The 13,207-nt window shown below is 37.7% G+C and overlaps 1 protein-coding gene across 2 annotated transcripts in view; it reads left to right on the top strand.

Annotated features, from left to right (window-relative positions):
* The window catches only part of LOC137502853 (gastrula zinc finger protein XlCGF57.1-like), a 67,620-nt gene that overhangs the window by 51,342 nt on the left and 3,071 nt on the right, over positions 1-13,207 (top strand). The window contains exon 5 of one of the 2 annotated variants that reach the window (XM_068229983.1): positions 8,720-12,979. The exons of the other annotated variant lie outside the window; for it this stretch is intronic. Coding sequence (XP_068086084.1) covers positions 8,720-9,764 — 1,045 coding nt within the window. The 3' untranslated portion in view covers positions 9,765-12,979. Of the gene's footprint in view, positions 1-8,719; positions 12,980-13,207 lie in introns of those variants that run through there. 2 annotated transcript variants of the gene reach the window in all.

Raw genomic sequence — 13,207 nt, 5'->3', positions numbered from 1 at the left:
TATTGTGCGTGGTTTTGAATGCTGTTCTTAAGTTTTATTTTTTAAATACGTTAATTGCGGGGTATATATGTGTGTTGTTAAATGGGAAAGATATGTAATCTTTCTTGGGTTTGTCTATATTTGTTAATTTGGTTTTGTGTTGAGATTTAATTTTGTGTATAATTTTATTGACCATTTCTTTACTGTACCCATTGCATTTGGCTATGTCGTAGATAAGTTGTTGTTCATTGTTTAAGTCTTATTTTGTTAATGGTATATTAAGGGCTCTGTGTATCATGCATTGACAAAATCTATAATACCAAACCAAACAACAACATCATCAACAAATCACATATAAATAAGCTTAAGAGCAAAATAAAACAGAATAATTTACTTATCACGTAAGCTGATAAAGGCAACAGCATGGTTATCATCAATAAGAATGATTACCTAAAATGATTACCTAACAAGAAATAAAGAATGCTTCCAAGACAACACCTTCTCAATTAAATGTAAAGACCCAACCAATAATATACAAAGAAACCTCAAAACCATACTCAAGAATACACACTTTCTTCTTACTGAAACAGAATCTTCAAAGCTTATAACAATGAACCCCCAACTACTGACTGCTAAAGCCTTTCCTAAAATTCATAGAGAAGATATCCCAGTGAGACCTATTATAAATGATAGAAAGAGCGCAACTTACAAGCTTTCACAATTCTTTCATAAATTTCTTAAGAAGCATTAGTCTTCTCTAGGAAACAATATAATACACAACTCTATAGATTTTTGCAATAGAATGAAAGCATTAAAGATGGAATGACACAACTTCCTTGCTTCGTTTGATATAACAAATATGTATCCAAATATTTCCATTAAGCAAACTACAGAAATAATCAAATCTAAGTTAAAGAACTACAGCAAATTGAGCATTCTAGAAATAGAAGAATTTATAAAAACTACTCCAATTTACCATCAGTAATAATTATTTTAAATTTCATGACACCATCTACCAGCAGCAAGGCCTACCTATGGGTTCCCCAGCCTCGGGTATTTTAGCGGAAATTTACATAGATCACCTAGAACACACATCAATCAATAAAATAGATAACATATTCTTCTGGTGTAGTTTCGTTGACGATATTTTCGCCATCATCGATAACAGTTTCACTGATGTAAACATCATTTTAGACAAACATAATACCTTGGACCCCCCATATAAAAATTCACCAAAGAAATCAAAAACAACCATTCCCTAAACTATTTGGACCTAACAGTAACCAGAAATGAAAACCACCTGTCCTACAAAATCTACAGAAAACCCACACACACTTCAAGCACCATAAAAAACGATTCCATCCATCCCAATGTACAAAAAGGAGCAGCTTATTTTAGTGTGATACACAGAGCCCTTAATATACCTTTAACAAAAGGAAACTTAAACATTGAACTACAACTTATCTATGACATAGCCAAACACAATGGGTACAGTAAAGAAATGGTCAATAAAATTATACACAAAATGAAATAACAACCCAAAACCAAATTAACAAAAATAGACAAACCCAAGAAAGATCACATATCTTTCACATTTAACAACACACACGTATACCCCGTAACTAACGTCTTTTAAATGTACAACTTAAGAATAGCATTCAAAACCATGCACAATAGCTCCAATATCATTCACTATGTCAGAACTGTTAACAACAACAATAAATACAACCAATCAGTAGTTTAGCACATCAAGTGCAATGATTGCAAAAGAAGTAGAGACTGTGGAAGCGGATACATAGGGCAAACTGGGCGTAGCTTTAATGTCAGATATCACGAACACTTCAACGCTGTAAAATATCGTAGATTCTCAGCGGTAGGCCAGCATGTCCATGAGTTTAAACATAAATTTGCAGATATAAATTAAGACCTTGAGATCATGGAAACACTGGCTAAAGGACAGAGGCTTGACATTACGGAAGCATGTTTAATACATCTAGATCAATATTAATAATAATAATAATAATAATAATGTTATTTGTTTTACGTCCCACTAACCACTCTTTTACGGTTTTCGGAGACGCCGAGGTGCCGGAATTTAGTCCCGCAGGAGTTCTTGTACGTGCCAGTAAATCTACCGACACGAGGCTGACGTATTTGAGCACCTTCAAATACCACCGGACTGAGCCAGGATCGAACCTGCCAAGTTGGGGCCAGAAGGCCAGCGCCTTAACCGTCTGAGCCACTCAGCCCGGCAGATCAATATTATAACGCCAACCTTAATCTGAACGAAATCTTGGAAAAACCTAAGATATTATTTGATTGTCTGATTCTATTACTCAACAACTTAAAAATTCCAGAAAATTCGAACGTCTTCCGTACTCTACATAACAACTTTGCGTATAACAGTCTACATCCACAACGCCCCCCGGACGTCCTCCTAAACAGCCAATGTTCTGCAAACACCCCCTTTACTGCCCCTACTTCCCCTTCTCTAATGCTTCATCACACAATACAATACACAAGCAGACATACTCGCTGTGCTGCAGCCGTCAAGCGAGGTATACAGCTTTAGAGGTGAGTCAGGCATTTCAATAATTCAATCAGCTTCTCTATCAACTTTCTCGCTTTTCCTTTAACATAGGGTTTCATCATTACAGGTGCCTATTGAACTGAGAATCGTAGCCCGCTTAACAACTATAGGGCAAATTATTATCACAGTTCAACCACTACATATACAGCATCAAAAATACTACGTTTTTACTCAACAAAAATAAGAAGATGGCTCAGCTTTAATGATCCTTCTATATGCAACGAACTTTTAATTCAACAAAATAACATATACAAAAAATGAACATCTTAAAGTCAAACGGACTGCATTCAACTTCAATCCTCTAATTTAGGATCGCATGTGAAACCAATATTACGAGTGTATAATATTATAGACATTAAGGAACCAAAGACCATTCATATACCAAATGAATAATTTTATATTTTGACCAGCAAGAATCTCCTTTTCACACAATTAGTTTTAACCTAGCATAATAAGATGTTAAATTATTTATGACAACATTTTATTGCCTGTATATAAGGAGTTAAGTATGATAATATGCTGTTCATTGTTTTGATCGCCAAGTTTCTATACACTTTTCATGCAGCTGATGATGGTGTTAAAAATTGTACACCAAAACATGTCCTGTAATTTGTAATAAATAATGTTGTAAACTTCAGATAACAACATTGTAAATGTATTGAAAAGGTGGAACCTACTATATGCTTATTTAATACAACATTGATTCAAAAGTATCTAAAAGGCTGGTGAAGTGTTCTGGCAGCATGATCGTCCTCACTTCCTACATATTTCCATCAGTCCATTAGCAGCAACTTCCAGTGTAGAATTCTACAATGTGCTCCTTGAACAATTAATTACTGAACCAGCCTGTGTAATGAAAACTCTTTTCCTTACTGACCCTCCATCCTCAGTACTGGAGACAGAATTAATCCTCTGTTTCTCTGAACACCTAGCAGCTACAGCTACCATAAAATAAAATAAACCACCAGTAAAAGAATTTTAATAGAGAATTCTGTATCTACATAAACCCGGCTGGAAACTGCTATCATAACTTTGAAGAAGCCATCTACCCATCATTATGAAGAGAAACTCTCCACAGATAAGAAAAGAAATAACCAAAATGATATGGAAAATTCATATGCTTTACAAGAAACAGAAACAAGATACAGTCAATCTTATGTGGGACAAATATAAATGCATAAGGAATACAACCAAGAAACTCATCCATGAAGCATACAAAAACTACATAGATAAGTAACAACTGCAAGGACGAGTGTTAATACCTTAATTGTAAACAGGGCAAATCAGCACAAAATGCATTCTACTCTAATGACGATAGTTGCCTCCCCTGAGGCCATTGCCTCAATGTTCAGTGAGAAATTTAAAATGGGTAAAAATGAGCCAGGGAAAAGTACAAATATGTACAACAAACACAGCTCAGCTATTACCACTCTCCCTCTCCATCCTTTACTTTACAAAGATTGAGGTAATTAACAGCCTTCAAAATTACCTGACTACATGCTACTTCTGACCTGGACAACATTCCTCTGCAATGTGCAGAAGCATTAACTCCCTCGGAGCTGAACTTGGAACAAAATGGTGGCTACACATTGTACTGATGAGACTAGGGACATGTTTTAAGGCCTAAAACGTCTGCTTTACTATTAGGTGTGAATAATTGGAGGGTGATCTTTCGGACTCAAGGTGAATTTAAAACAAGATGGTGACTACACATTGTGCTAATGGAACTAGGGGCATGGAGTAAGGCGTATGCTTTTCACATAGAGGCATAACATTGGAGGGTGACCTTTGGTACTGTGAACTGAACTTTGCACCAGCCAGTACATTCCTTTGAGCTGGTACAAGTAGAAGACAAGGTAAAACAATACATAAGTTGAGCCGAATGACTGGGCACATACCCCACACGAATAAAGACCAAAGTAAAGGAAAACTTACCTTCAGTACAAAAGGAGTTGCCGTGGATACCTTGAATTAAACTGGTACAGAATTAATTGGTTAAGACTAGTTGAAAGGAAGACAACCAGGTACTGAGTTTGAAAAGGTTTAATTTTAAAGTACTAAAACTCGTTTAACAAATGGGAAGGATCAATACTCAATGAGCTGCTACATAATAAAGTTAATTAAAACTTATTTGGAAAGAAAAACAATTAAAAGGTAACTCGAATATTTTAGATACAGCCGCCATTCAAGTAAATTAAGAAATGTAATCTGGTAGATTAATTACTGCCTACGTACAATTACTGACCCTTGATCTCAACCAATTTCCTCAAAAAGATTTAGCAGTCACACTTTAAAGTTTTTAGATACAATTGAGGAGGGTCAAGTTTCATGCCATGAGCTTTCACATGCATCAGCAATAAATAAGATTTCAATTATGAGCCAGAAATAGGCTAAAGAAAACAATATTCGAAGGAGGACAAAAATAATCAGAGGTTAAGGGAAAAAATATTTAAAACATTTGAAAAGAATCAAGCTACATGCAAATTATAGTGCAGGATACAGAATTCATTTCAGGGAAAAATGATATTGCCACAACATCAAGTCCTTCAATCATCAACAATACTCAAATCAGTAAACATCAGCATGGTTACCGGTGCAGGCAAAATTACAAGGAAGCACCAATTCCAGGAATTCCACAATAATGGGAATCATGAAAGAGCAAAGAGAATCTAGAATAATGAATCTCCACTAAAAAGATAAAATTAAGAGAAAGAAAATCACGAAATCAATAGAATCCATAAGGGACCAAAAACTAGAAATAAATGCTTCTGGGAACTCTTTCAGGCATTACACAAATCATTGATACATTTCTTTAGGGTCAAAACAGTACCAACGCATTACTCCCGAAAACATTATTTTAAACATTAAACAATAATAATAACCGAAGTTTGGGGTAAGCGTTTTGAAAAATACAAAATGAGAAACCCATGTTTCAATAGGAAAATTACCAAGAGATAGATTTTTGTAGTTTACATTAATTTTGAGAATCAGACGAATTCCAAAGCACCACTTAAAGGCCAGAGAACATTCGGAGGGGTAGGTTTTCACGAAGTAACAGAGCTTTAGGTGGTGAAAACTTTGATGCCGGAGAAGTTAACTTACAGTTTACTTGGAGCTTTCATGTTGCATACTCACAAAAATTTGTCTGCTGCAGTCGTACTTAATCCACAGAAAGAAGTCAAATATATAAAGTAGAAATGAAGGAGCTCTTGAGGATGAACAACATCCTCGCACAATTCTTCTTACTAGCCATAATCCATGGTTACACTGATGGCTAGCCTAGTAGTATAAACAGTGATCTGGAGATACACCTTTGTCTAAAACATTCGTCATTGAGTGGTTGCCAGGGTGCGGGCTGGTGAATGACATTATAAGTTGCTAATTTCAGACTGAGAGTGATTTCCTCGTTATACTTGAGGCTTCTCATGTATTTCCTTTGTTCACGTTAGCAACGAATCTTCGGGACGCGGGCGCGGAATGCGTGTATGTCGTGTGCATACTGTCTTTAATATTGCCGTTGTGAAGGACAGAAAACTGCCCGGGATTCGTTCCCGTAATCTAATGGTGCATATTAACTATGACTCTGTTGCACAGTTTGTTGGCATATAGCAACCTAACCATTAGGGGTGGAATCCATGTGCTCATTGCACAAAGAAACGGCGAAGAAGAAGACTTCCACAACAAATGCATTGGAGAGTACCAAGACCTTCTGGAGAATCATGGCCGCCTTTGGACTCGAGAGGACGAGGTTTCGATTCCTGGAGATTGCTGAGATGTCAGGCTAAGGCCTGAATGACACCAGCGGTCATGCTATCACTGTTGCTGGTTACTGTCGCCAAAACTAAAATTTCAAATGTCTGTTAGCTTGTCGTTGTCAGGTATATACTATAGGCATATTAGATTCGTATGTAAATATTTGTGCATATTTAAAGTCAGCCAAAGAGGCTTTTGTCTTGAGTGAACTTCAGTAAAATAAATGTGTTCAGAAGCTATTGCATGTACTAGCATGTGACGTGAGTACATTATATAGATAGTTGGGAATTAAAGGGAAGATTTAGGATAGAGTTAGTTTTGTGTGATTTTTATATTCTGTTGACGAGTTTCTACTTTTGTGTGTCCTACCATTTTATTTGAGATTTGTTGGATACAGACCTTGAACCTTAAATGTCGCATGGGAGCGAGTGTCATGTTATCAGGTTTAGTAGAGGATGTTTTTTCCTTTATTTATTGTCATCTCTGCATGCAACATGCATTTCAGGCACCATTTTATGATGTGCGGCAGAGCTGTGGACACCGTCGATTGAATTAAGATCTTTAGATACGCAGGGAAAGCAGATTTTGGGATTTATACGGGCCGGGCTTATGTGATGAGAGTTGTGAAGCTAGAGGATGCCTATGTAAGCATTATGAAGGGACGATACTAGGAGAGTGTACCTAGCGACTGAAGCCAGGTGGCTAGAGCTCCCATTTGTGCTGAATATATTGGGGGTCGAACCCATGTTACGCTCAGCAAGTGGCTCGTGCAGCCCGTCATGGCTAATGAAGCCAGATGCGTGTTTGTGATAGGCAGTAGCCCTATGTATTTTGCTAGGATCGATGCTTTATCGTATGCGAATTAGCCGACTGGTGATGTGTGCTGTATGAAAGCAACAGCCGAGCTTATTATTGTGAGAAAGGGAACCTTTGCCTTGTGTACCGAGACATAAGCCAGACAGACCAAGCTGTCTGGGATCCGTCTGCAGTGAATGAATGAAGGCGTCAACTGACAGCAAGCCGCTCTTCAGAGTATGTTATGAGTCCAGCCTGTTAGAATTCAAAGTAACTTGCAGCCTCCTCGCCACCTTGCCGTGTTTGCGTTTGTTTGTCACAGCTGGGTGCATTGCTTTCAGTGAAAGTGAAGGTCTGAGGTATTATGCCGGATAAGGCGCATGGGGGGCCCACATATCCGAACTGAACCCCGATAGATCTCCCATGAAAATAATTATCCCATGTTTTACAGGTGTATGTCTTTACATACGATTTTTCTGATGGTGTTGTGACATTCGTTTTGTTGTCTGTTTTTGCTCAACCAACGTTGCTTAATTGTGCATTTATTTTAGCTCGTAAGCTAATAGCTGGATTGAAAAGTTTCTAAACCATTCTCATTTGCATATGGCTTGGGCCATGTTTGGAGTTAGTGTTGTTCTTTTGTAGGGGGGATTAGGATGGCCTGGACAAGATGTTTATTTGCCCCTGTGTCCGAATATATTTTGCATCGGACTGTGTATATATCAAGTTAGTGTGTGTTTGCCTAATAGTGTATTTTCTTGATAACGTGACATTTTCTTGGACAATTTACATATTGCGAGCGTTAGACGTGCAATTAGAGGGTTTAGCGGCGGCGACAAACCACTCGAATGTAACACGCATCCAAGTACATTTCCCCTATAATCATATGTGTTTATCGGGACGTCAACCGATTTGTATAAATTTGTTTCACTTATTGTATAATTCCGATCTTATGCGCGGCAGAGGTTTTCTTCGGCCCAGTCAGGTCCTTACTTCGATCTTTTAAAATTTGTAACATTTAATGTGTTTGATATATGTGTATCATTGAATAAATCCATTATAGCCCTTATATTTGAGTTCTTTTTCACTAGAATAATGATCTAGATCGTGTCCAGATACTAATTTAGTACGAATCATATTTTTGCTTGTTTTACCTTCGACCATTTATATCAAACAGTACCAGCTGCTCTTTTCACTGAAGCTAGCCTTTTTTATGACAGGGGATACGGTTCAATGTATTGTTTGGCATACTAAATGTGATGTGTTTCAGTTATATATATATATACTTGAAGAAGGCATGTAGGGAAGCCATCAAGAGTAGCATTCTCACAATCATTTCTACCATATTGGAATCTCTTGAATTGTTCGGATATACTAAGGTTAAATGCGAAATTATATAGCCACATTGGCAAGTGAATATTATTTGGGGTTATTTGTTAGAGCCTTTATCTGAAATTAATAAGATTTGGAGTGCTGTGTCTTACCTTGCAATGTGAACAGAAACAAATTTGTTACATACTTAGTGCTTGATTCTCTTTACTATATTTGATTTAATTATCTTAGTTGGAAAATATAATAGCCTTTGAGTTTTCTGTTTTCTAGACTTGAAAATGTAGCTTTATTAACCGGAGCTGACTCGGATGAAAGGCCATTCCATACCACTAGACAACGGTTACACTGCTGTATTCAGTGTGGAAGCAATTTTCTCAACAAATCGGCTTTTTATAAGCATCTGCACACTCATAGGGCAAAGCGTCCGCATTCTTGCCAGGAGTGTGGTTATACGACTTCGCTGAAATACCATTTTCGACAACATATGTTAACACATACAGGAGAGCGCCCACATTGCTGTGAAGAATGTGGTAGCAGGTTTACACACAAGTTGACCCTTCGCCGACACATGCTTACTCATACCGGCCAGCGTCCACATTCCTGTAAAGAATGCGGTCGTAAGTATTCACACGAAACAACTCTTCGCCGACACATACTCACTCATACAGGAGAGCGTCCATATTCCTGTATGGAGTGCAATTTCAAGTTTGCGCAAAAGTCAAACCTTCAGCAGCATATACGTACTCATAGTAAATATCGTCCATTTGATTGTGATGATTGCGGTAGGAAATTTTCATTGAAATCTAGTTTACAAAAACATAGTCTTACTCATTCCGGCCTGCGTCCTTATTCATGTGATCAATGCGATAGTAACTTCGCTCATAAGTCTACTCTTCGTCGTCATGTACTTAACCACATTGGTGATCGTGCAGATTCTTCTGGGCAATTGGGGGTCCAGTTTCCTCATGTCTCGCAAATTAACGAAGATATGCTCACTCGTACTGTTCGGCGTCTACATTTCTGTGTTCTGTGTAATATCGAGTTTTCACGAGAGTATATGCTTCGCAATCACATGGTTAAACATAGTGAAGAGCGTCCACACGAATGTGATCAATGTGGAAGTAAGTTCGCTCGAAAATCTAGTCTTAAACGACATTTTCATTCTCACACTGATGACAATCCATATTGCTGTGAGCTCTGTGGAAAAAAGTTTTCCTTCAAGGGCAACCTGAACCAACACATGCTTGCACATACTGGGCTGAAACCGTTTACTGCGATCTGTGCAATAGGAGGTTTTCACAGAAATCAAACCTAAAGCAGCACATGCGTACACATACTAAAGAGCGTATCCATCTATGTGATCAATGCGGTAGGCATTTTTCAAAGAAAACTAGTTTACAACAACACATTCTTACACACACCGTGGAGCGTTCACCTTCGGCTGTTGAATGTGATAGGAGGCTCCCTTATATGTATAGTCTTCGTCGCGATCTCCTTATACACGCTGGTGATCCCGCAGATTATTCTAAACAATTTGAAAATAATATACATCTAATGTCTAATATTAACCAAGATGTGCTGACTCCTACTGATGAACTTCTACATTCCTGTGTTCTGTGAAATATCGAGTTTCCACGGGAGTATATGCTTCGCAATCAGATGGTTAAACATAGTGATGAGTGTCCACACGTTTGTGATCAACGTGGAAGTAAGTTCGCTCGAAAATTTAAATCTTAAACGACATTTTCTTACTCACACTGGAGACCGGGCACATTGGTGTGAGCTCTGTGGGAAAACGTTTTCTCTCAAGTGCAATCTGAACAAACACATGCTTGCACATACTGGGCAGTAACCGAATTCCTGCCATCTGTGCAATAGGAGGTTTGCACAGAAGTCGAACCTTCGGACCCATATGATTACACATACTATCTAATGCCTGCCTTCACTGCAATAAGGAATTTCCTCTCATGTTGGACCTTCTGCAACATATGCTTACACATACTGACATGCCCCCACATTCTTGCACTCGGTGTTATACGAAGTTGTTACTGAAGTCGGACCTGACGGACCACATTGTTATACCTATTGGCGAACATTCACAGTAACGTGGTGGGAAGCCTTCCTGGAGACATACACTCTGAAAACATATGCTCGTTCATACGGGTGAGCGTCCACATTCTCACATTATGTAATCAATGCGATAATGAGTTTTCTCCTAAGTCTAACCTTCGACAACATTTGCTCAACCATACTATTGAGTGTGCACATTCGTGTGATTAAGGGGAGCGTATAGAAAATTTCACTCCAGTAAATGAATTATATTAATTACCAGAGATATAAGAATAACTTACAAAACTTGATATGCATGGTTATCAGGGCTCTGGGCATATTTGTGTTAATTTTTGTGGTGATCACTTAAATCGTGCCTATGCTAGGAATACTAATTGAACTTTGTGAAACATGTACCTTTAAAATGTACCCTGTTTAGAAAACCATCGATTTCTAAGTTACATAATTTGACACTTAATATCATAAGAACAATTTGAAGATATATATGGACCGAAGTTTTAATATATTATTTACTAATATTTTTAGAGCAGTTGAAATTTCAGGGACTAAATTTGGAAGAAAATATAATGACGTTTTACCCCATTAAATACGAAATATTTTCAATGAAGTTATTCATTATAATAATGGTTTATAGAATCATACCAAGTTTCGTCACCGTATCTCGAAAAGTGTATTGCGAAAGGTACATAAAACAAAAAAATATAATTTATGGAAATCTTCAAATTGTCTGTGTGGTCTTACTATTCATCTAATGAATCACTGCAGACCATATCCATATTTCCCAGTTCCCTCTTCCTCCTCCAGCTATTTCCCCCTTGAGTTTCTAACCTGAGGCGCTTCAGTTTCCAATTTCATCATTGTGGTTTCAGCGGTAGCTATTCGCCTGTTATCTATGTCCTTTAGTATTGACACTGTGAAAGATCCTGGCTGCAATCCTAGTCTGTTCAACGTCTACATCCTCCCTACATTTCCATTGCTCACCACTGAACATGCATCGTATGCTGCTATTTCCACCCCATTTGAAGAGAAAAATACAGTTTTGGGAGACCTCTTTCATATAAAGGAGTTGAAACTTTTGTTATGATTCTGGTTTCTGCGATGCAAACACTTCTGTAACAAACTGAATTTGCCAGAACCCCAAGGTAGCTTTTACTACATTCATCACAGTTTCAAGCAGATTATGTTTGTGGGAATAAGCAGTGTTTGCTTCCTCAGGTTGTTTGAATTTACATCATGAAATGTTACATAGGTTATGAATAGGATTTTGGTCAATTGACAGTTTCAGAAAAGAAATGGCCCAAACAGCTCTTTGCATGTCCTTCACATTTCCAGAGTTCCCTCTTATAGCCTTCCCCTAATATACTTGCAAAGTATGTCTTTCATTATCAGTAAGCCAATTAGCACCCACCTGGGGCTTGCTATTTTCATGTTTTTGACCCCTGAGTCCCTTCATCAATATTGAAATAATCCCTCATTCTCTTCTGAACACGCTCAAGTCATTCTAACTATTGAGCCTTACAATCTGGGCCATAAGGTTCACATTGAACTGGAGTCACCATCACCAATGTATTTCGCATACACTTTGTTGTAAAATAAGTTTCATCCCAACTGGGTCCATCCTACCACTGGAGCTTGACTAATTTGCACAGCAAACATTGATATGCTCACTTTTCCATTTCTTCTCTTCTTCTATACTGTCACATTTTGTCTAAGGGCACAAACACAATACAAATATAACAGAGACTAGACTAATCCTCTCTTCCCCATCATTAAACTTCAAATCCCGCGCACCGCAGTTAGCACACGCGCAAGCGGAACGAATAACTTCTGACAGAATCCTCAAATCTATGGATCTAAAATCACTTGACGATTGTTCTTCTATCTTGTATTCATTGAACGAATTGTCTCCATTATTTTTGTCTTGGCAGCAATGGATTTCTTGCTCGAAGTACTACGCATACCGGCACCTTGTTCTGTACCTGCCCTGGTATATTCTATTTCTTTTCCGTAAACTGAGAAGCACTGTCCATTTTAACTTTCTTAAAAATTCTACGTTCACCTCAAGGAATAGTGTTAATTTATATAACACAGAACTCACAAAATCACCACATGGTAAATCGGTTATGAAACCACAGCAACACATGTAAATAAACGCGTTGTCAACAAAGGAACACGAAGAATGTGGCAGCCATACTCTTCCACAACCTTCTTGATGACAGCTTTCCGTGGATGAAAGACAAACACGTGGAAATTCTGCGTAAGACTAATAGAAACAAGAAATCTTCCTACAGAAGTATACAAGCAGTTACAGATACTAATTTTTCTCTTATTTGCAGATAGCATTGAAATGTAATATTTTGGAATTAAAATTCTGGTATATTAAGACATATTACGAACAAATAAAAAATTGCTATTTTTATTCATTTTTACGTATGTTCCCCCATTAATGACCTAATTAAGTTTTCTCAGCACTCGCACCATCAGAAACACATACTGGAGTGCGTCCATATTTTTGTAATCAATGCGGTGGTATGTCTTTTACCAAGTCTAATCTTCGGAAACTCCTGCTTATACGTATTGAAGAGCGTTCATATTATTTTGTTCTTCAGTCTAAACTTCCACAACACAGGCCTACGTATACTGGTGCGCGTGTATAGGCCTGCTAGGAATGTGGTGATACGTTTTCTT

Source organism: Anabrus simplex, chromosome 13 (assembly GCF_040414725.1).
Source record: "Anabrus simplex isolate iqAnaSimp1 chromosome 13, ASM4041472v1, whole genome shotgun sequence".
In the NCBI taxonomy this organism is placed as follows: Eukaryota; Metazoa; Arthropoda; class Insecta; order Orthoptera; family Tettigoniidae; genus Anabrus; species Anabrus simplex.
Note: the sequence above shows the minus strand (reverse complement) of the source record. Positions and strands in the feature narration are given on the sequence as shown.